Consider the following 24714-nt stretch of genomic DNA (forward strand, 5'->3'; position numbering starts at 1 on the left):
TGAATATTAATACACACATAGTTGTCCAAGTGGAGAATACACTGACTTGATTAATCAGCCAGTAAAAATGGGTATCCAGTGTGTTTCTCAGCAACAGTAATAAATGAGGTATTTATGGATTAAATGGGTCACTGCTGTTTCGCAGCTCACACTGCACAAGATGTAAATGAGATCTTCTCAATACACTCTGCTCAGAATACTAAAGTGCACACTTTTGTTACTGGCTACAGCTGACAGTCAGTTTACGTGGCACAACTAAGTCATCCAATAACAACAATAACATTCAAATTCAGCTTTTGTTTAAAAATAAAACATTTTATTTTTTTGTTGGCACCACTAACATTTCTGTGCAAAATCAGTGGGTGAACATCTCCCATCAGTACCTTACAGAAATCAACTTCTTTGGACATTGACAGAATAAATATGTAAAAGCAACATGATCCCAATTTTCCATGCTCTTTCACAGGGTTTGTCTCCCTCATGTCTTGCTCACACAAAATGCTGTTTAACTGAGGATGATTAGGAGGTGGAGAAGCTGGCGTGTGCTTGGATGTGGTTGGGTGGGTTCTTTCGGAGGGAACTTAAAGGGCATATATAACCATTTCCCTCCCAAACCATCAAGTTTGAGGTGTGTACAGTGGTTTGTCACGCTTATAACTATTTCAGCAGCTGGGTGGTGTTGCCATTGACACATTCACAGCAGTTCTATGATTCTGAGTTGACTTTTGCTGTTTTTGTTGCATGTTGGTAAAGATCAGTTACAAATGTCTAAAGTGTTGGCTAATTATTATTCAAAACAACAGTAGGAAATGTGTAAAGAAAGAAATACTTAAGATGAAAACAAAAAAACATGCAGGAATTTCTCCTCTCCAACCTTCGACAGCAGAGACCAATGGATTTGGAGTGATACTGGCTGATTCAAGACATGAATGCTTCCTTGAAATTTTGATTTTTCTCAGTGACACAGTTTGGTTATTAATCTGTAATCCTGAGAAATTCATTTTAAAAAAGCATTTCACAGTGTAATGTCAAATTAAGGCAAAGTTAATTGCCCAGTGACTGAAATGTAACAGTCCAATTGCATATTGCAGATATATAGGTTTGTTTCTGTATGACAGACAGAGGCTGGGTACTGCAAATGCCATCCCAAATGGCAAGTCTAGTGCCTATATATAAAGTAAAAACTACAAATGGACAACATGACGGACAACGTAAGACACATCTGATCCCTTTTTGAACTCATCACATCTGGATAAAGTAAATCTTTCCAGAGACTCTGATGTCACATCCCTGCTGTGATGCAAAATCCAAAGTATCAAAGATGAAAACATGATTAAAAAACTAAGGTGGCTCGGCCTATGCACCTTTTGAATTTTCGGAAAAAGCTCTCATGCAGTCCGTCTCATAGCTCGTCCCGGGCTGTACTGTCCAAAGGGGACTGGAGTACATCTGAGTTCTGGGCCTCAGTGCTGATCTCAGCCTGCTCCCTGGTTTTTCCCGAACGTGCTCTGTCCCAGTCTGTGCGAATCTTTTCATTGTCCCACACCGTGGAGGTCTCGGTGTCGCTGACGTAGCCCGTGTCACCTGTGTAGTGTGTTGGATACACCAGAAGAGGCTCGGCGGAAAATGCCTTCAGGTTCCTGGTTTCAAACTGCTCCATATAGTCGGCCCTGTGGAGGAGACATAATGTCAAACCAAACCAAAAAAAGGAAATCTCTTCAGCAGATGTATAATGTTGTAAGGTACAGATACTTACACAGGATGTTTATTGAACATGATAGGAAGAAACTCGTCCACTGGTAAAATCCTCTTCAGTGGTTCGGCTTTCAAAAGCTTATCAGCACCTTGTATTGATATCATGTAACCTAGTGTCCAGTATGAATAGTCTGCCTCCACTAAGTTGTGTATGTTAGGCACTGCTTTCTCTGGGTGATCCACCTGCATTCTCTTCCGACCAATATAACTATAAGAAATAAATAAAAAGGACAAATAAGAAGCAATAACAAACTTTAGGGGAATCAAGGTCAAATTTAAGATTCGCAGGGAAGTGCTAACTCACATGAGATCCCAGTCCAGTCCTTCCTCCTCCACCTCTCTCATCAAGTTCATCAAGCGTCGTTTGAAGAAGACCTCGAAGCGCAAGTCGTCTTCGATCACCAGAGAGGTTACCAAGCCACGCTCCACGATCTGAAGTCAGACACAGTTGTATCAGTACATCGTCCACCTGTGTGGTTCACCAATGCTTGGCTAACTGAGGCTCACCTCTTTCCAGATTTTATGGTGGGAAAGGAAACATCCCAGCTCTCCTTTTGTCAGTGGGCGACCGTGATAGGGGTCACTGTACCCAGGGAGCATGTGGATGCCCATATCATTAATTTCACTCATATTCAGTGCTCTGAAGTTGAGAGAGAGCAACAAATGTCACAAAACGGGAAGTGAGAAAAGGCAGGCGAACGTGATCACAAAGCGCTGAATAAGTCTAAAAGTATTCATAAAACAGAGCCGACTTACTTTCCATCTACAGCTGCAACGACCTTACAATCAATCTCCTGCTCATATAATGTCCTCAACATACGTTCTCGGCGGTCAGTCCGCCTCTGCAGGTTTATCATGAACACCTGCACATAGAGCAGCAGCATGACCAGTCAGTGTGGTACAGATTTCTATCAGCAGAGGGAAGCATTCAGCACAGAAGTGGATAGAGGGGCCATTTTTGCAGATTCCATCTTCACATCACTCGTTACTCACCTCATCAAAGCCCAGTTTGTCAGGGTGCTTTCTAGGAACAGGTATGTATTTGGAAGGCATCACTGGGGAATTTCGCACTACACGGTGAGAGGGAAGATGGATGCAGAAATGGTTTAAGTGATACATAGAAACCTATGCTGAAAGATATCATTTAGAAGAAGCAGCAGTAAGTAGAATATAGATTTAAAGCCAGCGGAAAAAAGGCAGGAGTAAAACCCTCAGTCTGAGTGTAAGCTACTCACCATTGACCTCAAGCAGGGTGTGCAAGAAGCTGTCGGCTTCATCTTTCAAAGTATTATGGGATCGAAGGGGCACGGGGAAGTAACCGTAGGTCTCTTTGTTGCATACAAACATTTGCACATCTGTAAAGAGGAGTAGATGGATGTTTTTTTTCAGTTAAGATGTTAAAGATGGATGTGTAACACCTTAGGATTTATGCACTGAATGGTAAAATACCTGCCATCCGAGTAGAGAAGGCAAACACAATGATATCATCAAAAGCCCAGCTGTAGTCTGGGTGTGGCGGGTGAAAGGCCAGCTGTCTGGATGCCTCTTTCCTGAGGTCTATGAGGAAAGTGGAGTGGACCATGGGTACGGCAAAACAGCCCTTCCGCACCTGCTTCCTCATGGGTATGTAGGCAGGGGTTCGCTTATAGTAACCCTGGAAAAAGCCGAGATGATTAACAGTTGAGTTCGGAGAGGATTTGAGAGCATTCATTAAAAGCAACCAAGCTCTTTGAAAATACCTGACATTAACGATCGAGTGTAGACCCTGTCATCATCAAAGTACCTGTGAGGTCATTCCACACCAGAAGTTTGAATATGCAGCACGGGAATCAAGCATTGGAGCGATGATGGTCTTATTCTCTGTCATTAGCTTCCAGAGGACATTGGGATTGGTGAGGAGGTTATCACAATCCGCCAACTACACAAGGAGAGGAAGAAGGAACAGTGGATGTTTGAGTCTGGTTCAGCAGAAATGTCAGGATGATCATGAAGTTTAAATAGGACATTGAAATTGAGTTGCAAAAGACAAAAAAAAGATGAATAACAGAGAAGGGTATGACAGCTTCCAAAAAAACTTTTGTTGCTTAAAATTATTGCAATTCTGGATGTGCTTTGCTCCAAAATTATACCCCGCTGATGATAGACAAAGTGGGCCGGGCTGGGGAATACAAACAGGAATGGAAACAGAGCTGCGTTTTAAAATACGGTTCACGTTGTGTCAAGCTGTGCGACTGAACCAGAAAAAATGTAAGTGGGTAAATTTTCGACACCATTCCTGGTGCTTAAATTACAAATATGACAGTACTTTGGACTTAACTCTATACTTATCCCTCTGCTGCTACTGAAGAGTAAAGATTGTCTGGGTAACAGCATGGGCTCAGTACCTAAAATAGAAAACTTTTTACTGTGCTTTCTTGTGCCTGTAAAGAGCAATTTTGTCGACCTACCATAAAGTAATCTGCCCACATCTCGCGAGCTGCCTCCAGTGCTACTTGCCGAAGCTTCATAACATGTTCATATCGGGAGTCTGTCCATTGCTTCGGACCATCTTCATCTCCATAACGGCTGCAAGAAACAATTGGAAATTTAGACTGGTTTTAATCAACACTGTGAACCTTTTCAGTAACGCAAACTTCCACTGGAAAATGACCAACCTGGGATTCTCCTTAGGCCTCCATTCCACATAATGGTAAAGGTTCTGCACCTGGACGAGCCAGTTACGAAGAATGGCTGTAGTGTTGTCCTCATTATGATCAGTAGCTACCCTGTTAATATACAACAAATGTAAATGATCAGAGTGAAGTGCATTAAACATCAGAGGGACTGGGTGTAATCAACAACTGAGGCCAACAAAAGTAACAATGCATGAGTGTAGCACTAGCGCTGCACCGGATTCAAGCTGAGACAAAGTCCTGAAAACCGATACCATGACTCAAATGACAATAGTCTTGTGTTCACTGTTGGTACCCTCATTGTCTGCAGCTGTGGGAACTAACACAACTGATTGTGATATTACACAACAGAGGCTGTACACCTGGCTTGATACTGTTTTAATGTAAATTATCACAGTTTAAGAAATGTCACATTACAAAAATGATACCGGAAACAGAAATAGAGAAGTAAAACTTGTCTACAGTAGATGAGAATAGAAGGAAATAATTCAAACAGATTGAAACCATGCGAGAAGCACATGCACTCAAGTCAGACACTTCGCATGTGTAATCAAATTCTGCGGAAGATCTAAATCCAGCCAAATGTTGAACTTCACTGGAAGTGAGAAAGGCTTTTTCTTTGGTTTTGGAGCGCACTATATTTTGACCATTTGGATGACAGCCATGGTGGATTCTCTTGGAAAGATTTCACATGACTCTGTGAGAACACAGCAGCTCCTTGCTAAGCTCCCTCTGCCCTCACTCCCGCTGTCCCATCTTTAAACTGTGAAATGTGCCGATTTTTTCCACCTGATGTTCAGCTAAAATAAATGTTTTAAAACCACAGTTTTGAACCATGGACTATACTGACACTCGAAGTGTCCATCTACAGTTGGTGTTTCACTTAAAGCTGGTGTGCTAGTTGGTTTTGGTGAAGCAGCAATGCAGGACTAATTGCAGACACCAGAGCTTCAAATGACAGTCTGGCTAACTGTGCCTGTGAGTATTTGGCATTTTTTCAAGCAGCTGCAAAATTTTACTTCAGCAAAAAAAAGAAGAAGCATACAACAACAACATCTAGTGTTTACAACATCACAAAGCCCTTTGCATTTTCCAGATGCAGCTTAAAGTGCTTGGAGAACACAACTCTAAACACAACTGCCCTCACCTCAAACCTATTTACACAGATGTTTCTGACCACCCAGAAAAAGTATAAATTAAACGATTTCAGTCACATATACTCTTATCAAGTAAAACTTGTTCACCAAGTTGGCGGGTGAAAATAAGCATAGCCCTCCAGCCCTCCAGGTAGTCATGGAAACAGCTCAGCGCTCTTAGGGTATAAGCATGGGTGGGCTGTTGGAGCATGTTGTTGGGATTATTATATGGAGGAGCACCTCCCTTTCACTTCCCTCCTCATTTGAGTGTGCAAGGTAGACAGATGTTTACACTGACTTAAACATCAATTTGCACAACCACCAGATAATCACCGTAGAGAGTGAAGTTTGTCCTAAAATGACAGCCAGCGTGCAGGCCTGTTAGGTCTGGAAAATTGCCTATAGAGCTTTTAGACCCTATAATAATCGCTTGGTACAGCAACTGATCAACACCGCATTGTTCTATAGTGAAAGCTGCATGGGCAAATTGGCCTGTGTCATGTTTCTGCCAACACTGGATTACATAAATCTCTCTCAGTCATTCCTCAGGTTTATCATACACTGTGTATTTAGCCTTGCTGGTAGTTGAGGGAGTGATAGGCTACGAGTCTGGAGAGAAGCAGACTTGAAGTTGCTTAAAAGATCTGTCTGTCTGTGTCTATTAATGGAGAGAGCAGAGTGAACAATATCTCACTTTGTATGGGTTTATTAACCATAGAGCTCCCCTCGTGGCCAAATGAGTCCCGTCCCCTCCCCTCCACGTATACAGATCAATTCAATGCATGGCTGCACCGATGAGGAGTGCAGCGTCCAGATGTGTTCACCTCTGTCTAAACAAACGGAGGTTGCTTTTTTTTGTCTGATCTCAACGTTGATTCTCCTTCGTTTTGCTGCTTGCTGAGACTTGTGGTTCAATTTTTTAAAACCAGGCTTTGTGCCCTGCGCAGAAACTCAAACTTCCCTTCATTTTTTACACTTATTAATCCATTCTCTGCGGGTCCACCCCCTTTTGTACGCGTTCCCCTCAACTCTGCAATCTGCAATGCTGGTTTATGCAACATTTATGTGAAATATTTCAGTCAGAAACCTATGGCAAAGACATGGAAACTTTTAGATCTCTGCAAGAGGTCAACTTGACTAACTAGGTTTAGAGACAATAAGTAAAAGTGAAATGCCTTTGTAGAAACTTACCACAGAGCCATACGGTCCTTGGGATAGTTGAGGCGTTCAATGGTGCCGAGGAAATAAGGCAAAGAGTGTTCAGAGTTTCTGCAGATCAGGGCGACGAGGACCCGGGGGGCGAGAAGCGGAGACTCGGGGCTCCAGCGCTCCTCCGCAAAATATCCCCGGACAGAGCTGCAGCAGGACAGGAGCAGCAGGAGGAGCAGCGCGGCGGGGAGGCTGCCCGAGCGCACACGGGGCATTGCGGCAATAAATTTAAGAAGTAACAAAATAAACACAAAACAGATCCAGGCGGGTGGAGGTTTTATGGTCTACGGGTGGTGAGACACTATTGAAAAAGTTCGCCGTGATGCCAGAAAGGCAGAAATCTGTGCAGCCGCTCCTGATGTGACAACACTGCGAAGTTGAGCTTTAAAGGGGTGGGATGTGCCGTGGTCTTAAAGGGGATGGACTACTACGGAAGAAGAGGACACAGTAAAAAACAAAAGGCGAATGTTTAATTAGCGTTTTATTAATGTTATTTTTTTTTTTATTGCTAGTGAAAATAGGTTTTATGGGTAGTTGTAAGATACACCCATGTTACAAATGAGTGCTGGTTTTCAGTGTAAAATGTGCGACTTTCTAATTTACAAGGGATGTGAAGGCAACTCAGAGCTGTGGAGCAGAGCAAACGCTGCTCTTTTTTCCCCCCACAGTAGCCTATATTGTTTTAGTATGATTAAGATGAACTGTCAAACTGCCTAACTAAATATGAAATGAAAGTCAAGTTTCCCCCCCAAAAAATGCACAGCCAAGTAAATGGACCAATCCAGACATGTTCAGAGACCCTGACAAATAGTTTGTCCCTCAGAAAAAGATTCATCAGACACCAGATAACATTTTTTCTCAGTTTATGTTGCAGCTGCAGGTTTCAACATTACTCCTGTGTCTGTTACACAACTGAACCATGACTGACCTCTAATGTCAAGTGTTAATTATTCTGCACAGAGAAGGTCAAACCTCCAACTTTAGTAACAACAACATTGTGTAAGGGGACTTACCTGAAGAAAGCTAAACTTCTGACACACTAATGCACACATGCACAGAGAGACACAATCCATCATCCAATAAGTGCCATGTCTTATGCTGGAAATTACAACACTGTCTTCATAATTTTTTTTAGTTCGCCTCCATTTCTATCTCAACTGTGTAATCAATTACACATTCATATGGGAGTGGGAATGTTCTGCAGTATTTTCCAGTCTCTTCATTCAAGTTTTCATATTGGTGTTGAAAATGCTTTACAGTTTGGCCCCTGAGCCTGGCCTCTCTACCTGGATAGTTAGGGAGGCTGCTGCGGGGTCATCTACAAGCCAGAACAGCTCGCCGTTGGTTGGGACAACGCGGGCTGCTGGTAACGCTGGACCCTCTCTCCCCTCCAGCACCTCCTGCAAAAAAATGGTCACTGTGTTAGAATATAACAGCACGGTTATTTCTGCTAATCCAGTGGGTTATAAAAGTGCTGAACAATAATCATTGAATAGACCCATACATTTATGTACAGAGTTATCTTTTTTTCCTCCAGTTAGACTTTCTACTTGCACTTTCCCATACCGAACCAGCAGAACTGGTTCAGTGCTTTTATTTTGCATTCTTCTGTTTTATCTCAATCTTATATAGTATAGTGGCTTCTGTGCCCCTGGATCTTGTCTCAACAGATTTATTGTGTCAAGGAAATAGAAGGTTTTTTGTATGTTCAATTTCAGTGTCTAAATGTTACCTTCAAAACAGGTGCCTTGCTTCCTCCTGTCGATACAAAAGCCACACAGCGTGCAGAGTTCACCACTGGAAAAGTCATAGTCACGCGCTGTGGCGGTGGTTTGGGAGAGTCGCTGATGGGGGCCACAATCTTCTTGGTTTCCTGAATATGGATTACACCCAAACCCAATCATCTATCATGTAGAATGTGGCACAGCGTCCAAAAAGTATAACTAGTGTGTTACAACCCAAAAGTAGTCAAATATACAATCAAGGAAGAATCATTACTGCCTTCCAGACATGTTGGGGTGACATTAAGGACCAGAAGGGTCAAGTCTGACAAACTGTCAAACTGACTAATATACAGCCCTTACCTCCAGGAGAGGGTGGTCTGGGAAGAGGGAACAAGTGTGTCCATCAGGCCCCATCCCCAGCAGTAATAAGTCAAACACAGGGAAGTCGTCATCTGGGAATGCCTGTGTGTTTAAAAATAGTAAAGCAAAACTGTAAAAGTTGTGCTGGGTAAATTGAAGCATAACATCCTTGTGTGGGAATTTTGAGGCAGAACTGACCACAGAGAAGTTAACATTCAATGTAAAAGTTAAGCTTTAGATGTGTCAAGACATACACCATTGAGGCATCAAATCAATTCCAAAATCATTCTGTAGCATGAAATCCAAACGTACAACTGGACTCATAAAAAACTTCTCAAGCAGTAAGAGGAACAAGGGTGTTGCAGCAGACGGTTATGGCTCTCATCTGAACGTTAGCAAGCATGTCTGCAACAACATGAGAGGACAGAAATGTGGCAAAAGGCTTAGAACAGACTAAAAGCCAAGTACTTTGAAACACTGAGCGAAAATGTCCCTATGAGAAATGGTGATATTTTCTCATGTTGCTTATGCTTTCCCACAGTACTCTAGATGTGAGATGTGAGAGATGTGTGTACCTCTTTCAGTTTGCGGGTGTAATCCTCAGCGCATTCGCTGACTGGCAGAGAGGAATCGATGGTTAAGATCCCACTCTCAGGGATGTTGACCTTGGAAAACAACTGACTCTGGAAAAAAAAGAGGAAATAAATTATATTTTACTCTGAGGTGATGGAACGAAATGGAATGAAAAGCAATTTATGCAAACATCCTCCTGAATAGATACCTTGTACAACCCGTAAGTGCTCTCAGGATCATCAGAGGGAACCAGTCTCTCGTCACAGAAGCCGGCCACCCATTTGCTGCAGTCCAGCCCTGGCAGGGCGAGCAGCTCCTTACTGAGCATGGACACGAGGCTTCCACCAGACAGACCCAGGGTGAACCTGCCACGAGAGGCGATGGCCTTCTCCGCCCGGGATGTCACCAGCTGGGCCAGCGCCGGTCCCAGCTCTGCTGAGGAGGGGAAGACCACGACTCTTCTGCCAGCCATCAGAGCACTTTCTGAGTAAAGGAGTTACTGAGAGGAGGAAGAAGAAGAGAGAGAGAGAGAGGACAAACTGGTTTTGAGCAATATACAGTATAAGGAAGTCTTCAACCAAAATGTTTTGCAAGCCATCATGTTGTGTACATATGTCCAATACAATATGAACTGCTTCTGTTGGTAGAAAGCATTTCTTCTTCTTTTTTTTAAACAATTTAAACTAAAGTTGATTTAGGCAACACTCCAATATAACTGTGGCGGTGCAAACAGAGGACTGGTGGAGATTAAGCTGGACAGGATACTGCACTAACCACTGTCGGAAATATAAGGACAATAAGCTCGGCACTTTTTGACAAGTTAAACAAACCTGGAATTTAACAAGAAAACTCTACAGCTTGTCTGAATAATATAAGTTTTCTTACCTAGTGTGAATCTCAGGTGCAGCTAGTCATGAGGAGGATTTTCAGTCGGCGAATGTAATTCGACGCGCCACTTCCTGAAACGAGTTTTTCACCAGCCAATCACGTTCTGTGTTTAGACCGCACTGCATTCTGGTCAGTTGAGTCTCTGTAGCAACAACGACACAAAAAGTTAGCTTGCTCTGTTAATGTTTTTTAACAAGGTTAAAAAGGGAAGTCAATCAAAGGACGCCGAGTATTGAGAGGAATTTAACACAACACAGACTCGTGTAGAAGTCGATTAAGACGATGGGACATTTTTTTTACTGATGGATATTGTAGTTTTTTTGAATGGTTGCTATGTTTCCTCCCACCCGGCAGATGGAAACAGCGTATCCGTACCAACCACTTGAGTTCTGTGGGGACACTCACGCGTACCTTGTGGACACTCGTGCTTTATATTGTTAACTACATTGAATTGAAAATAGAGACCTTCAGAAAGAGGCATTTTGTCTGTGCGCATTCTCGTGTGTGTCCCACAGAAACCTTGAAATCATGTCGACAGTCTTCTCTTTCCAAACGCAACTCGTCTCCATCATGGACGCATTATCCAAAACAGCCGTCATGGAAATAAGCAAACTGGTGGAGATCGAGTCGAAGATGCTGAAAATAGAGATAACTCGAGGGCGGAATGAAATAGCCTCGCTCACAGAGAAACTGCAGCTGATGGAGAAATTGCTGTATATCGCACAGGGGGGCAGACAGGACGCAGCAGCCGCAGCTGCAGCTGCAGCAGCTGCATGCTCAGTGGTAAGGGACTGTTCAACAAACAGAACCGTGGAGCCTGACAGGACAAGACCTGCTATAAAGAGGTAGGCTAGGCTTGCAGATTCCTGCTTGTAGCCTGTAGTTAAGAGTGTCTGTCTATATCATAACCTTTGCTGTCAGATCCACCCTGCCTAATGGTGTATTAATCTAAGTTTATTACATCCTAGTGAGAGCCCATGGGAAAGCATAAGTTCCTCCACTGAGATGAGCAGTTTGCCTCAAGCCGAACAGCAAACTGCAGCTGAAGTAAGTCTGCACTGGTCAAACACAGTTATCCCATTATGTTGCACTGTGTTTTTTTATTTGAAACAGGCAAATTCATTATAATGTTATCTCCAATAGTTTCCAAACCCGCCAAAAGAACAACCTGACTTAATTGTTGTAAAGGAAGAGCCGACAGAGGTGGACACTGCAGGCAATGAACAAGACAGGACAAGTGAAAACAGTGAGTATTAAATTCAGTGTAGCTCACCAATTCTGACTCTGAATCACACATTTGGCATTCAATGTGCCCTGAAAGTGGTTTTATAGCCTCCTAAAATGTGTTTTTATTAATAATTATCTTAAATGTGAAAATTCCAGCAATTTTGATAGTATGAGCAACTTAAGTTCGATGCCATGTGTATTCAGCTTTTAACCTTGATTAAATTGCTTAGGGTGAACCATATTCCACATGTTAACATGCTCTTTTGCTGTCAGCAGGAAGAGAAGCAGTCTCAGAAACTCAGAAGAGTCCAGATGTGATGCAGCATCCCAAACTCATCCAAGATCATCAGCAGCCCATGTTCACTGATAGGTTTGTCACCCTGAGCACCCAGCCGTCTCTTGCTGGACCAGGAAGGACCAGGGAGACACAGTGGAATTCACAACTTGCACCTGCTCACACAAACCTAGAGGCTGGGAAAAGCATTGCTGAAAATGTTGCTTCCCAAAGCTTAAGTGTGCTCAGAAACATGAAGATTCACAACTTGAGGAACTCGGCTGCAAAGAGGTTCGGGTGCTTGCAGTGTGGCAAAAGCTTCAGATGCTTTAGTCAGCTTGAAATTCACCAGAGGAGTCACACAGGAGAGAAGCCCTTCAGGTGCACGCTATGTGGAAAGAGATACGCACAAAAGGGGCATTTGTATACACACCAGCGCACACACACTGGGGAGAAGCCATATCGCTGTCCTATTTGTGGAAAGGGCTTTATTCAGAAATGTACCCTTGATATGCATCAGCGTACACACACTGGAGAAAAACCTTTTGTCTGTATCAAATGTGGCAAAGGTTTTACAAAGAACTGTAATCTGAAAAAACACCTGGCAGTACATTTAGATCCTAGTTTGAACGTGTATGGTAGTGAATCTGGTGCACCAACATTTAGTGCAACATTAATTAATGGGACCACTTAAAACAGTCCGCCATGTGTACTTCTCAAGCTGTTTGGTTGAAATAAGCAAATAAACAATAAAGCTATCTTTGCTCCAAATTTGGGTAACTTGTTTTGTTGTGACGGAAATGTGTCAGTATGTGTGTTTTCTGCTGCTTTCCTTTCATATCTCATTTTCAACTACTTCACTCTCAAACTGACTGAGACCTGATATGATGCTACAGTATATTATAGTATGCAGTACTAAGAGCTGACAGGTGTTTCTATCATTTTGTCCACCATCTTCATAATACTACAATGCAGCTCAACACAAACTCTCATTATAACTACTTTCTATCTATCTATCTATCTATCTATCTATCTATCTATCTATCTATCTATCTATCTATCTATCTATCTATCTATCTATCTATCTATCTATCTATCTATCCAAATTTGAGTTACTTATAAGATAGGCCTACTTAACATAGGTATTTCCATTTTCTGCTATTTTATCATATTATCTGATATTTTTTCATTCACTGCCCAAAGTTTTATTGATCCATTCATTGATTGAATTCACAATGCATTAAGTCACTGAAATCAACTCCACTTTCAATAACTGGAACTTGGTGTACACACACACACTGCATTGCATGGATAATATGAATCCAATATTATATAATATTAGTTATTTTACCAAATGTGTCTGCCTTTTGCAACACACCACGACTGTTTACTACATTGCATTAGACCTAACGTGCTCTATAATAGTACGTATGAAAATAATAATAGGCCCAAGCAATAGACATACTGTATATGGGCCAAAGTACATTTCAGTATCAGTTTTTATATGTGCTGCCTTCAAGTGCTCTTCGTAAACGTCGGAACGCAGCCTTACAGCTTTCCCACAATCCCCTGCGGTTCAGCTATAGCGCATATTTGATAAAGGCACAGCGTCAACAACGTTTCTACGCTGGGAATTTTGCCAAAAAAAATTTCGAAATATTGAGCTTCGTCTCCGTCGAGATGATGTGCGACACCACGAACCGGAGTTTTCGGACGCAGTTAGCGGCCATCCTGGAAAAAGTGACGAAGGCGGCGTTGGTTGAAATTGGCAACCTGGCTGATGAGTGCTCCTCCGTCCTTCACACCGAGATATCCCTGCACAAGACGGAGAACGAGGCGCTGAAGAAGCGGTGTTACTCGCTGGAGGTCCAGCTGAGAGCGGCGAGGGAGGCGCAGACCTACCCGGCACATATCAACAGTGTGAGCCGGCGGCACCCCGCAGGTCAGGACGGTCACACGGCTCGATGGAGAGGTTTCCAGGCTTGGGGGTGGGGGGTTGGGGGGCTATATCCTGGAAAACAAGGCAGGCTATAGCCCCTTGGTGGAGAATACAACCAATTTGCATTTTATTAGGTACACCTGGATCACACTAATTAAATGATACAACAGTCCTCCTGCTATTTTTTGATTATTTAGTTAAGCTGGGCTGGAGACTATAAAGAGGTGTTGGTGTTGCTGACCTACACCAGGTGGACAAAATAATAGGAACCCCCCTACCTACACTGGTAATCCATATTGTGATCATGTGTGGGCAGATATTTCAGTAGTAATTGTCAATTTCCCTTTTCTTGTGTACTTCAAAATATATTTCAAATGATTATGTGATTTTCCTTGGGGTTTTCTATACTAAATGTGATTTGTTGGCCAAGAATCTTACGGTGCCAACAATTACACAATAGCATTACACATTTTATCTATCCTGCAATTTTGATATTGCTCTTATAGCATGTTGCGATTTGATTACATTGCAATTAATTGTGCAGCCCTGGCTTCAACACAAGTCTAACATGATAACCGTCAGGATGATTAGAAAGACAATATCCTGTATTGTCTTTCTAATAACCTACCAGGAGAGTGCACAGCCACTTCAACTCAGATACAGTATGGCCCGAAGTGCATTCTGTGTCATGACCCATCACATCTCATGGAAATCAATAATGGCATTCTCAAGTTTTCTTTGATCTTTGTGTATATATTTCTACCTTTGCTGCCACATACAGGAGGTCACACTTGTTATATGCTTCGTCTTCCAGAGCAGCAGCAGCAGCAGCCGCAGCAGCAGCAACCTGCTCCGGCCATCGATGGAGTTTTTGGAAAGGACTGGTGTATGGACTTTTGGAGAGAAGAGAAACTACCGTCCCACAGAAAAGACACAATGGAGCCTGCTGCTATGACGAGCATGGGAGCACAGGTCAGTGAATCCTTTACCTTTACACCCAACAAGAGAATAATATTGGTGTTGAAGTAAGCCAATTACATTTGTAACAACAGAGAGGGGCAGGAATTATAAGTTTTTTCTTCATCCTGCTCCTTTTCATTCATGATGAAAATGTGTACACAATGTATATGTGCAACTATGTGAGAACCATGAATGAAATAAATCAAAATGAAATGAAATGAAAACAGTGACGTTTTGTTTTATCTCAATGCAGTGAGTGATGATCAAATGTTTTTTTTTCATGTTCAAATATGTCTTTTTTTGCAGGGAATAGACATGATGGACAGAGAACCTGATCTCATCTTTGTCAAGGAGGAGATATATGATGATCATCCTATTGGTCAGCAGATGAGTTTCACAGATAACAGAAAAGGTAAGTTTGGATTGGAAAAGACAACAGAGGCGAAACAAATGACTGTAATCCTTATAGTTTCTGTGCTCTCACTGCTCATTTTCATTTAACAGTGGTTGGGATTTTTGAGGACGACAGCATGCTTCATAGATCTGTTGATGAGCTGCAGCTTCACTCCGGGGAATTAAACTTCCCAATGACAGTGGACAGTCAAACCCAACAACGCACACAACCGACCATTATGGACAAGTTGATAGATGACGCAACCATGAGCACTCTGATTGACAACACAAATCCTCCCCCAGCCGCCGGCGCCGCTGACTACTCTGACTACACGAACGATGACCACATGAACGCAGCCAAAAAGCTCACCGTTCAGCCAAAACCTATGAAGCTGACGAAACAATTTGAGTGCTTATTCTGTGGGAAAGTGTTCAACTATCTGAGCAGTTTGAAGGTCCACATCCGACGACACTCCGGCGAGAAACCATTCAGCTGCGCCGTGTGCGGAAAGCGGTTCGCACAGAAAACCTACCTGAAACTTCACCAACGCGTGCACTCTGGGGAGAAGCCGTACAGCTGTCCAGACTGTGCCAAAAGTTTTTCTCAGAAAAGCTCTCTGAACATACATCTCCGGACGCACACCGGCGAAAAGCCTTATAGCTGCGTGGATTGTGGGAAATGTTACGCATACAAGTACGGTTTAAATCACCACCAGTGTTTCACCTGACTAGAGAAACAGCCACATGGAGCCCCAAGAAGTGCTTTCAGCGATCCTCAGAGTAGCACAACATGTGCCAATACGTCCATAGGGAGCTCACATGTGGATGAATATGTAGATTTCCAGTACCTCATCTAAATTTAGGAAAAGCTAATTTTATAGGCTGTATAATTTTCAGTGCCGCTCTAAAACCATTTTTGGTGCATTTTTAGTTTTATTGATATAGAAAATGCTGCAGCCAAATGAAAGTATAGAGAATATGTGTCACTTGCTAGTGTAACATTTGATTGAGAGTGATTGGATTGATTGACCGGTCAGGGGGGTTGTTACCATATTATTATTATGTTATTGTCGTTTTGTTTTGTTTTTTGCCTTCGATAAAATACAACTACTTAATCATAATAAGAAATTGGCTAAATTGCTGAACTTAAATGAACGTTTATTAAACACTAATATATGATTCTTTTGATCACAAAAAATTCAAAATAGAAAATGTGCATTTTCTATTTGCCTATTTAGATCTGTGCTCTGCACTCTACTCATTATTTTCAACAGAAAAATATCCACAGGTAATCAAAAACCTAAACAATTAAAACCAAACTTTGACCTATACGTCTCTAAGTGCAGGCATTGGCTTATGCTGAATTTTTACAAAATGCCAGATATCAGCCTAATGAATGGGTCGGTCCCTAGTCATTGCCCAAATGTAGGATGTCTTCTCTTTGCCTTTTAAGTCGGTTTCACATTACGATTAATAAGGAAATTGCCATAGATCAGATTAGATACATTTTCTGATCCAAGTCATGACATGAAATACCTCCCATTTTCTTCATGCATAATGTGTTTGGTGCAAACATGTTACACATACCTCAGTGTCATATCAGGCCACAGAAGGCCTGCATCAAATAATGCCAAAATGACTTTGGACAACGCTCCATTGTTTGCACACTCGTAGCATAAACCTTCAAAACTACCTCTTCACAACAAAGCAGAACAACCCTCTGTTTACTTTATTAACCACGTCTCACTTATGCTTTGTCTTTATGCCTTGTCTCATTATTTGGCATTTAACTGGGCAGAAAGTGGGGTGGCTTACCTCTTGACTGTTGAAATGTTGATGTGTGTTGGTCATAATATTCTGATGATTTACAGAAATAGTTCAGGTCTAAATGGTGTCACTGTTCTAAGATGTATTTATATGGCTGCATAGTTATTGTAAAGAGACAAGTTGTGTGGTCATTGTGCAGTCAAACCAGATTGTCAGTGTTGTCATGTTTTATTCTGTTCTTTCCTTTAACAAATCCTGATCAGAGCTGTCATCACCCCAACAAACCAATAAGTGACACTAAAGACGTATTCTCTGTAATGATATGATTTCCTTGAACACACCACACTGACCTCACTAATCTGTTGCATTGTTTTTTTCACTCACACCTGCATGCCCCTTACGAGGCCCTGTCAGATGATGTGCTTTGTTCAGATTGTCAGAGTTGAATATTATATACAAGTCAGCTTCAAGTTAGATTAGACAAAGATAAATTGATACTTTAAAAGTTATATCAATAAAAAAAATGTGCTCACAAAGTGAACATTCATGGCTGTTTTTATTGTAAAGGCAGCACAGCAACTGAGACACTGAACTGGCAAATGCTTTAATAAAAACAACTGACAAAAACAGACATACTCCTTGTTTTTCTAAGCACTACTACAGACTGCAAGCCATAACAAACATGACATTAACTATCCTTACACCACTGTGAGCAACACTTAATCATGTATTCAAATAAATAATAAAGCTACTGGTCTTGCGGTCTAGCCCTTTGAGAGAAACTGTTTGTAAAAACGGGCTATACAAATAAAATTGCCTTGGCTTGCAACACAATCACTCATTGACAGCTTTGAGCCAATAGGCTCATAAGGTGCCTTCTAGCTGTGGGCTTGTCTTCATCGCGATTTATGTGTGCCATTAAATGATGGTTGAGATTCACCTTTTGTGTGAAGGTCTTCCCACATTTAACACAGCGGAACGGTCTCTCCCCAGTATGGATGCGTAGGTGACATTTCAGATTGCCTTTCTGGGTGAACCCTCTCCCACACAAGCTGCACCTGTAAGGTTTCTCTCCTGTGTGGACCACGTAGTGAATCCTCAGAGCCGACGGGTTTGCGAAGGTCTTCCCGCACAGCTCGCAAGACTTACTTACTGTCTGAGAAGGAACTGGAGGCACGCAGGTGTGAGAGTTCAACTTGTTCCTGTGTGGGAAATGCTGCTTACAAATGTTACAGAAGTTTGACTTGTGTGACTTCATGTGATGCGTTAGAGTGCCCTTGTGGTAAAATGTCCTGCTACATACTTGGCATGTGAATTTGTGTCTGCTTAGCTCTCTGGCAGGTTCTACATGAACCACATTAAAGTTATCATCATGTAAATCTTGGTCCGGAGCGGTGCTGGTTTCACTGTTGTCTGCAGGTAATGTTTGCTGCTGGTTGTGGTCTGGCCCATCTGTAGCGTTTGCAGTTTGCACCTGTCGACTTTCTTGTACAAACTGCACATCGTCGTCGTCGTCATCTTCCTCATCCTCTTCAATTGGGATGATGTGAGCGCTGTAGGCCTCGTCCGTCTCATTGATGGGTATGAGCTGCACAGATGGTTCTTCAATAGCATCTGCAGACTCAGCCTGTTCTCCTCCTTGATCAAATGACAGGCTGCAAGTGCTGCCATCAGCCGAGTAACCGACCGACAGCTGTTCCAGCTCCTCAGCTGCACTTTCTTCATGTTCTGTTGCGCACAAATACACAAATAAATACCAGAAAATCTTCTAAAGCTGCTAAATCTGCATTGTATACTCCCTAAATGCCATTGCTCTGTCACTCTCTTACCTTCTGTAATGAGTGTTTCCTTCTGGCAGCTGCTGGCAGCTTCCCCCACATAATCCTCCTCTTTGATCTCAGTCACAGTAATTTGCTCAGACTGCGTTGTCACATCCTGCAGAATAGAAAAAAATGGTCATATTTTCTGACAGGAGTTAAAAATGATAAATCAATTGTTTTAATAAACTGTTTGAGTAGAAATCAAGAAAAAATATATAATCTCCTGTGGTTCCGTGTGGTGATTTGCTGATATTCTCCTTATTACAACATTGTAAATAAAATATCTTATAAAATGTTTTGAGTTGAGGTTGAGAAACAAAAACTAAACTATTAGCCTGTAAACAATTTCACAATGTCCAGTTGAGATTAGAGAAATGATAATGGCCATTTATCCTAATTATTTCATGCTTTACTGCATAGAACATTTTTTAAGAAACACTGCATCTTTATGATTCATAGATTAGTCAAGAATGTGATGAACATTGTATTAGCTGGAAATGACCATTACTATAATTTAATGATCATATATCACCAGACATGCTGGTATACAGGGGCTCTTGCTTTTCAGTGTGCATAAGCAATTTTCTAAAAGAAAAAGAAAATCGTGGATATTGTTGATTTAGTCCAAGATTTATAGACTCCACATGGTTGGTTTATGTATTGTCTGTTCCACTGCGTGTCGGGCATCTATAAATATAGCTGTTTATAGCTCATAAAGATTTCACTTTTACTGCCTTGGCATAACTTCCTCTCACCTCCTGACTGTGTTGTGGTGAGTCCGTGATTCCCTCAACACCACATGGGTCTCTGTCTTTCCATAGATTCATGCACCAGTCTTTTCCAAAGATCCCCTCTATGGTGGGCGAACCGGACCCTGGAGGTCAAAACATAGGTAAACACACCAGTAAATACAAAAGGCGATGCTTGTGATGAACCTGCTGAGCTACTGTTAAAACCCTCCTGTTGTCCTCCTGGGTCAAGGAAGGAAGGAACGAAGAAAAGAAAGAAGGAAGGAGGGACAAAGGGAAGGATGGGAGGAAAGAGGAAGGGAGGATGAAGGGAAGGAAGGAAGGAAGGAAAGAAAGAGGGAAGGAAGGAAAGAAAGAGGGAAGGAAGGAAGGACGAAGGGAAGGAAGGAAGGATGAAGGGAAAGAAGGAAGGACAAAGGGAAAGATGGGAGGAAAGAGGAAGGGGAAAAGGAAGGAAAGATAGAAGGAGGGAGGGAACAGATTGGGTCAAAAAGGAAGGAAGAAGTAAGGACGAAGGGAAAGAAGGAAGGAAAAGGGGAAGGGGAAAAGGAAGAAAGATGGAAGGAGGGAACAGATCAGGTCAATTGGATCAAAAGAGGAAGGAAGAAGAAATGAGGACAAAGGGAAGGAAGGAAAGAAGGAAAGGAAAAAGGATTGTGGAAAGAAGGAAGGATGGAGGAAGGAAACAGATTGGGTCGATTTGACCCAGAAGGACAACAACAGGAGGGTTAAACTAAAAAAAAAAAAAAAAAAAAAGGGGGAAAGGTACCGTGAAGATCCCCGTCTGTGTCGCAGACAGTTTGTATACCCACGGTGCGATAACTTTTACACAACTTGGGGGCGTCGCTTCTCACAGTGGCCAGCTCGCCCTCCAGGATGTTTACTTTTCCTGCCAGGGCTGAATTGGCGAACAAAAGCCGGGACAACTCGAGCCGGAGCTCAGCCGAGTCCTCGTCCACCAGTTTGCAGACCTGGCTCAGGGCAGAGCTGGCCATCGTCTCCAGGATGGAGGAGAGCTGTGAGTGGAGGGACAGGCGGCTCGCCATCGCTGCTGCTGCTGCTGCTCTGCTCCTCCTTACCAACCAACCAAAAAATAAAAAAAAGTATAATTAAGATTTAAGACGCTAAAATGCTGGTGGAAATAAAAACTAAAATATGCATTTGCAGAATAAGAAAGCTATACCTTAAGCTGACTGGTGCTCCTCCTCCTCGCTCAAAGCGGGACCCAAATAAATGTAGCACTCGCGACAACGTGACGTGTTTCCGGCGGATGCAACCGGTCAGCTGCGTTGTATTACATGACTTCCTGGTTTCGCTAATGAAACGGTTGTTGTCTGTGTATTAAATGGTCATAAATGCAGACTGCTTTCTCCCCCGCGTCGACGTAGACTTCAGTAGCAGAAAGGACCCGGTGCTGCTGCACTCGCCGACAAGAAGACAGACGACAACAACAACAACAACAACAACATGAACACGGAGAAAGACTTCTCTCCTCTGACGCCCAACATCGTCCGGGCTCTGAATGACAAGCTGTACGAGAAGAGGAAAGTCGCAGCTTTGGAAATAGAGAAACTGGTGCGGGAGTTTGTGGCTCAGAACAACTCGACTCAGATCAGACATGTGATCCAGATACTGGCCTCGGAGTTCGCCCTGTCCCAGCACCCCCACAGCCGCAAGGGGGGTCTCATCGGACTGGCAGCCTGCTCCATCGCCCTCGGGAAGGACTCGGGTCTGTATCTGAAGGAGCTCATCGAGCCCGTACTCACGTGTTTCAATGACTCAGACAGCCGATTGCGCTACTATGCATGCGAGGCTCTGTATAATATAGTTAAGGTAGCAAGAGGGGCCGTGCTGCCCCACTTCAACCTGCTCTTTGATGGTCTGAGCAAGCTCGCTGCAGACCCTGATCCCAATGTGAAAAGTGGATCTGAACTCCTGGACAGACTGTTGAAAGACATAGTGACGGAGAGCAACAAGTTTGACCTGGTGGCGTTCGTCCCCCTGCTGAGAGAGAGGATCTACTCCAACAACCAGTACGCCAGGCAGTTCATCATCTCCTGGATCCACGTCCTGGAGTCTGTGCCGGACATCAACCTGTTGGACTATCTCCCCGAGATCCTCGACGGGCTTTTCCAGATCCTGGGAGACAACAGCAAGGAGATCCGCAAGACGTGTGAGGTGGTGCTGGGAGAGTTTCTGAAGGAGATCAAAAAGACTCCCTCCAGCGTTAAGTTTGCAGAGATGGCAAATATTCTGGTCATCCACTGCCAGGTCGCGGACGAGACCAAACTCACCAACGACCTGATCCAGCTGACGGCTATGACCTGGATGAGGGAGTTCATCCAGCTGGCAGGCAGAGTCATGCTCCCCTACTCCTCTGGTATCCTGACTGCAGTGCTGCCTTGTCTCTCCTACGACGACAGAAAGAAAAACACCAAAGAAGCGGCCAGCGCCTGCAACCACAGCCTGATGAAGCTGGTGACTCCCGAGGACGATGAGGACCTGCTGGAAGAGGAGAAAAACGGAAGCACGGGGGGGTCGCCGTCCAGAGAGGACGGTCAGCCCAAGACGACGGAGGCGGACAGCAACGACGTGCTGAACGCATCGCAAGAGTCCGTCGGTTTCAGTAACATCAGCTTCTTTGCCCCGGCGAGTTCTGACAGACCACAGGTGACTCTGGACCTGGATGGCATCGTCCAGGTGTTGGACCGCCACCTCCACGACTCCTCCACCGGCATGATGACCCGCATCGCCGTGCTCAAGTGGCTCTACCACCTCTACATCAAGACGCCGCGCAAAATGTTCCGCCACACGGACAGCCTGTTTCCCATGTTGCTGAAAACGCTGTCCGACGAGTCCGACGAGGTGATCCTGAAAGATCTGGAGGTGTTGGCTGAGATAGCGTCGTCTCCAGCGGGCCAAACCGACCAAGCCGGCTCCTGCGAAAGCACCGACGGTAAACCGGTGCTGAAGGTCCCCGAGGGTGCCAAACCGGGGCAGCAGCAGCAGCACAGCACTAACAGCTCCAAGGCGGTGGACTCATCCCCCTCCACTCCCAGTATGAACTCCTACTTCTACAAGTTCATGATCAACCTGCTGAAACGCCTGAGTCAGGAGAGGAAGCTGCTGGAGAACCGAGGAGCCTTCATCATCAGGCAGCTGTGCTTGCTGCTCCACGCGGAGAACATCTTCCACTCCATGGCCGACATCCTGCTGAAGGAGGAGGACCTCAAATTTGCCTCCACGATGGTGCAGACGCTCAACACCATCCTGCTCACCTCCGCCGAGCTCTTCCAGCTACGCAACCAGCTGAAGGACCTGCGCACCCAGGAGAGCTGCGCCTTGTTCTGCTGCCTGTATCGCTCCTGGTGCCACAACCCCGTCGCCACGGTGTCGCTCTGTTTCCTCACGCAGAACTACAAACACGCCTACGATCTCATCCAGAAGTTTGGAGATCTAGAAGTGACGGTGGACTTCCTGATGGAGGTGGACAAACTGGTGCAGCTCATAGAAAGTCCCATTTTCACCTACCTGCGTCTGCAGCTGCTGGACGTGGAGAACAACCCCTACCTGATCAAGGCGCTGTACGGGCTGCTGATGCTGCTGCCTCAGAGCCAGGCCTTCCAGCTGCTCTCCCACCGCCTACGCTGCGTTCCCAACCCGGAGCTCATGAGGACTGTGGATGAATCCAAGTACATGGACTCTAAACAGCAACAACAAGCGGCCTCCAAACGCGCCGCTCACACTCAGATGGATTACAACGAGCTGCTCCAGCATTTTGACCGCGTCCAGAGCAAACATCTGGAGGTCCGACACCAGCGCGCTGGACGTGCCTCTGAACACCCCGACAGGAAGCTGATGTGAAGTCTTTGTGCCATATAGTCACCTCTGACCACTGAGAACAGGGAGAGAAGAATGAAGGAAAATGTCATGTCATGTTTAATTATATATATATTTATATATATATATATGGTTGTCCTGGAAAAGATTATTAAGATGCTATTGAAGCCAAAAAGTATTAAGTGAATATGATTAAATATAGTTTTATCAGAGAAACACTTGGTATACATTATTAGGAAACAACTTGTGTGTTTGTACATGTCTTTGCTAAAAATGAGAGCGATGTTATGTTATGTTATGTTATGTAACATGGGGAAACAAAACTGAAAACAGACTTGATACGTTTCAGACTGTGGTTAATGTGAAGGATTGGAGAATGTACATATAACATCATGACTGGTGGTGGAGATAATGTGGCCATATAGTTTCAATCATGTCCTGTCAGCAGCTGAGATGTTTTCCAGCTAAATTAAATGTCCACAGTAGTATTTCAAATGAATCTGATCTGCATCTCAGTGTTAAATAGCACACTTCTGTCATTTAATCTGGCGTAGCCTTCTGAGTAGCATGAGTAGAGCATGTGCTCAGGGTTGCCTTAATCTCATGTCAGCCAGAAAAGAAATCTCACGTGTAGAGTATTGACCCAGATCAACTGAGATTTGAAACTATAAAGCTGTGGGTGTCTGAACTCTGGCATAAATTCTGGGTAAACCTGTATAGTTGCACCTCTTGGCATTTCTTTGTTACTGCAGTTGAAGTGAATCTTTAAAACACCTAAGCTTTTAATTCAATTTTTTTCTCACATACTCTTCAACTAATGTTTTTGTTTTTACAGTGTCTGTTTGTCTTGCATTCTTGAAAAGATTCACACTTTTGTCATTCCTGTGTAAAAATCAATAAAGTGGACCATGTGATTAAAAACACACTTCCCTCGCATATTTTTACGGCTATATAAGTTATATAATTAGAAATACCGGTTAAGTGTCTGAAGGGAGGAAGAGGAGACACATTGATGCTACTAATATTAAGCCTAACCCATTTTCTTTGTCTGTGTTATACCATGCACAACAGGTAGCACAGGTAGTCACTATTTTGCTTTATTATTAGGCTCATTATATTATACATATATACCAAGCTAGAAATGTAGTCAAGTCAGTTTCTAAGTATATTCCCTTTTTTTTTTCTTTTTTTTTTTTTTTTTACATAGGCTTGTGCTTTGTCACACAGACCAAACTCTTGAAGCATAAAAAAAATTGCATTGCTAGCCTTTTTAAGAAATAGTAAAATTTAGTATTTCTCATGTTTAAGTGCTTGTTGGCCATTAACACTAAATTATCCTGCAGTAAATGTTCTGTAAAAATATTAACTGTACAGGCAATTACATAAATATATATATAGATTTAAAAAGAAAAAACTGTGTTGTAAGAA

The 24714-nt window shown here is 43.3% G+C and overlaps 6 protein-coding genes across 7 annotated transcripts; 3 read left to right on the forward strand and 3 right to left on the reverse strand.

Moving 5' to 3' along the window:
- Positions 1-293: 293 nt before the first annotated feature.
- On the reverse strand, positions 294-7167 carry colgalt1a (collagen beta(1-O)galactosyltransferase 1a). Its single transcript, XM_085783990.1, has 12 exons — positions 6755-7167; positions 4410-4520; positions 4203-4320; positions 3539-3673; positions 3205-3409; positions 2991-3110; positions 2749-2825; positions 2512-2618; positions 2263-2395; positions 2060-2187; positions 1757-1963; positions 294-1670 (listed from the first exon to the last, which is right to left on the reverse strand). Exons 1-12 carry the CDS (start codon positions 6985-6987, stop codon positions 1403-1405), a joined length of 1842 nt encoding a protein of 613 aa, XP_085640116.1. The 5' UTR covers positions 6988-7167; the 3' UTR covers positions 294-1402.
- Positions 7168-7618: 451 nt separating this feature from the next.
- On the reverse strand, positions 7619-10364 carry pgls (6-phosphogluconolactonase). Its single transcript, XM_085783994.1, has 6 exons — positions 10315-10364; positions 9638-9928; positions 9432-9539; positions 8857-8958; positions 8505-8645; positions 7619-8172 (listed from the first exon to the last, which is right to left on the reverse strand). Exons 2-6 carry the CDS (start codon positions 9899-9901, stop codon positions 8026-8028), a joined length of 762 nt encoding a protein of 253 aa, XP_085640120.1. The 5' UTR covers positions 9902-9928; positions 10315-10364; the 3' UTR covers positions 7619-8025.
- Positions 10365-10698: 334 nt separating this feature from the next.
- Positions 10699-12583, forward strand: LOC146982804 (uncharacterized). Of its 2 annotated transcripts, none has more exons than XM_085783992.1 (4): positions 10699-11162; positions 11286-11364; positions 11461-11563; positions 11818-12583. In XM_085783992.1, the coding sequence occupies exons 1-4, from the start codon at positions 10846-10848 to the stop codon at positions 12510-12512; spliced, it is 1194 nt and encodes a 397-aa protein (XP_085640118.1). In that variant the 5' UTR covers positions 10699-10845; the 3' UTR covers positions 12513-12583. The 2 variants fall into 2 exon arrangements, with proteins under 2 accessions (XP_085640118.1, XP_085640119.1); XM_085783993.1 differs by having other exon boundaries at positions 11821-12583.
- A 795-nt stretch (positions 12584-13378) lies between these two features.
- On the forward strand, positions 13379-15967 carry LOC146982805 (uncharacterized). Its single transcript, XM_085783995.1, has 4 exons — positions 13379-13756; positions 14589-14729; positions 15024-15129; positions 15222-15967. Exons 1-4 carry the CDS (start codon positions 13499-13501, stop codon positions 15836-15838), a joined length of 1122 nt encoding a protein of 373 aa, XP_085640121.1. The 5' UTR covers positions 13379-13498; the 3' UTR covers positions 15839-15967.
- A 1490-nt stretch (positions 15968-17457) lies between these two features.
- Positions 17458-20711, reverse strand: LOC146982806 (uncharacterized). Its single transcript, XM_085783991.1, has 5 exons — positions 20216-20711; positions 19453-19571; positions 18707-18812; positions 17708-18605; positions 17458-17641 (listed from the first exon to the last, which is right to left on the reverse strand). Exons 1-4 carry the CDS (start codon positions 20490-20492, stop codon positions 17716-17718), a joined length of 1392 nt encoding a protein of 463 aa, XP_085640117.1. The 5' UTR covers positions 20493-20711; the 3' UTR covers positions 17458-17641; positions 17708-17715.
- A 109-nt stretch (positions 20712-20820) lies between these two features.
- vac14 (vac14 homolog (S. cerevisiae)) lies at positions 20821-23418 on the forward strand. Its single transcript, XM_085783989.1, has 2 exons — positions 20821-20868; positions 20905-23418. Exon 2 carries the CDS (start codon positions 20914-20916, stop codon positions 23308-23310), a length of 2397 nt encoding a protein of 798 aa, XP_085640115.1. The 5' UTR covers positions 20821-20868; positions 20905-20913; the 3' UTR covers positions 23311-23418.
- Positions 23419-24714: the final 1296 nt, after the last annotated feature.

Source organism: Trachurus japonicus, chromosome 8 (assembly GCF_045865225.1).
Source record: "Trachurus japonicus isolate A0001 chromosome 8, Traja_1.0".
Classification (NCBI taxonomy): Eukaryota; Metazoa; Chordata; class Actinopteri; order Carangiformes; family Carangidae; genus Trachurus; species Trachurus japonicus.

What these genes read in the sequence shown, in the direction of transcription:
- colgalt1a (XM_085783990.1), bottom strand. Translation starts at nt 6,987, where the DNA reads ATGCCCCGTGTGCGCTCGGGCAGCCTCCCCGCCGCGCTGCTCCTCCTG. An exon ending in AGGCCTAAGGAGAATCCCAG is followed by an intron (nt 4,321 to 4,409) that starts GTTGGTCATTTT and finishes TGTTTCTTGCAG; the next exon opens with CCGTTATGGAGATGAAGATG. An exon ending in GTTGCAGCTGTAGATGGAAA is followed by an intron (nt 2,396 to 2,511) that starts GTAAGTCGGCTC and finishes TCTCAACTTCAG; the next exon opens with AGCACTGAATATGAGTGAAA.
- pgls (XM_085783994.1), bottom strand. Translation starts at nt 9,901, where the DNA reads ATGGCTGGCAGAAGAGTCGTGGTCTTCCCCTCCTCAGCAGAGCTGGGA. An exon ending in GCACTTACGGGTTGTACAAG is followed by an intron (nt 9,540 to 9,637) that starts GTATCTATTCAG and finishes TTTTTTTTCCAG; the next exon opens with AGTCAGTTGTTTTCCAAGGT. An exon ending in GCAAGGCACCTGTTTTGAAG is followed by an intron (nt 8,173 to 8,504) that starts GTAACATTTAGA and finishes ATTTTTTTGCAG; the next exon opens with GAGGTGCTGGAGGGGAGAGA.
- LOC146982804 (XM_085783992.1), top strand. Translation starts at nt 10,846, where the DNA reads ATGTCGACAGTCTTCTCTTTCCAAACGCAACTCGTCTCCATCATGGAC. An exon ending in ACAAGACCTGCTATAAAGAG is followed by an intron (nt 11,163 to 11,285) that starts GTAGGCTAGGCT and finishes ATTACATCCTAG; the next exon opens with TGAGAGCCCATGGGAAAGCA. An exon ending in AGACAGGACAAGTGAAAACA is followed by an intron (nt 11,564 to 11,817) that starts GTGAGTATTAAA and finishes TTTTGCTGTCAG; the next exon opens with CAGGAAGAGAAGCAGTCTCA.
- LOC146982805 (XM_085783995.1), top strand. Translation starts at nt 13,499, where the DNA reads ATGATGTGCGACACCACGAACCGGAGTTTTCGGACGCAGTTAGCGGCC. An exon ending in TGACGAGCATGGGAGCACAG is followed by an intron (nt 14,730 to 15,023) that starts GTCAGTGAATCC and finishes CTTTTTTTGCAG; the next exon opens with GGAATAGACATGATGGACAG. An exon ending in TTTCACAGATAACAGAAAAG is followed by an intron (nt 15,130 to 15,221) that starts GTAAGTTTGGAT and finishes TTCATTTAACAG; the next exon opens with TGGTTGGGATTTTTGAGGAC.
- LOC146982806 (XM_085783991.1), bottom strand. Translation starts at nt 20,492, where the DNA reads ATGGCGAGCCGCCTGTCCCTCCACTCACAGCTCTCCTCCATCCTGGAG. An exon ending in CACAGACGGGGATCTTCACG is followed by an intron (nt 19,572 to 20,215) that starts GTACCTTTCCCC and finishes TTTGACCTCCAG; the next exon opens with GGTCCGGTTCGCCCACCATA. An exon ending in GGAAACACTCATTACAGAAG is followed by an intron (nt 18,606 to 18,706) that starts GTAAGAGAGTGA and finishes TGTGCGCAACAG; the next exon opens with AACATGAAGAAAGTGCAGCT.
- vac14 (XM_085783989.1), top strand. Translation starts at nt 20,914, where the DNA reads ATGAACACGGAGAAAGACTTCTCTCCTCTGACGCCCAACATCGTCCGG.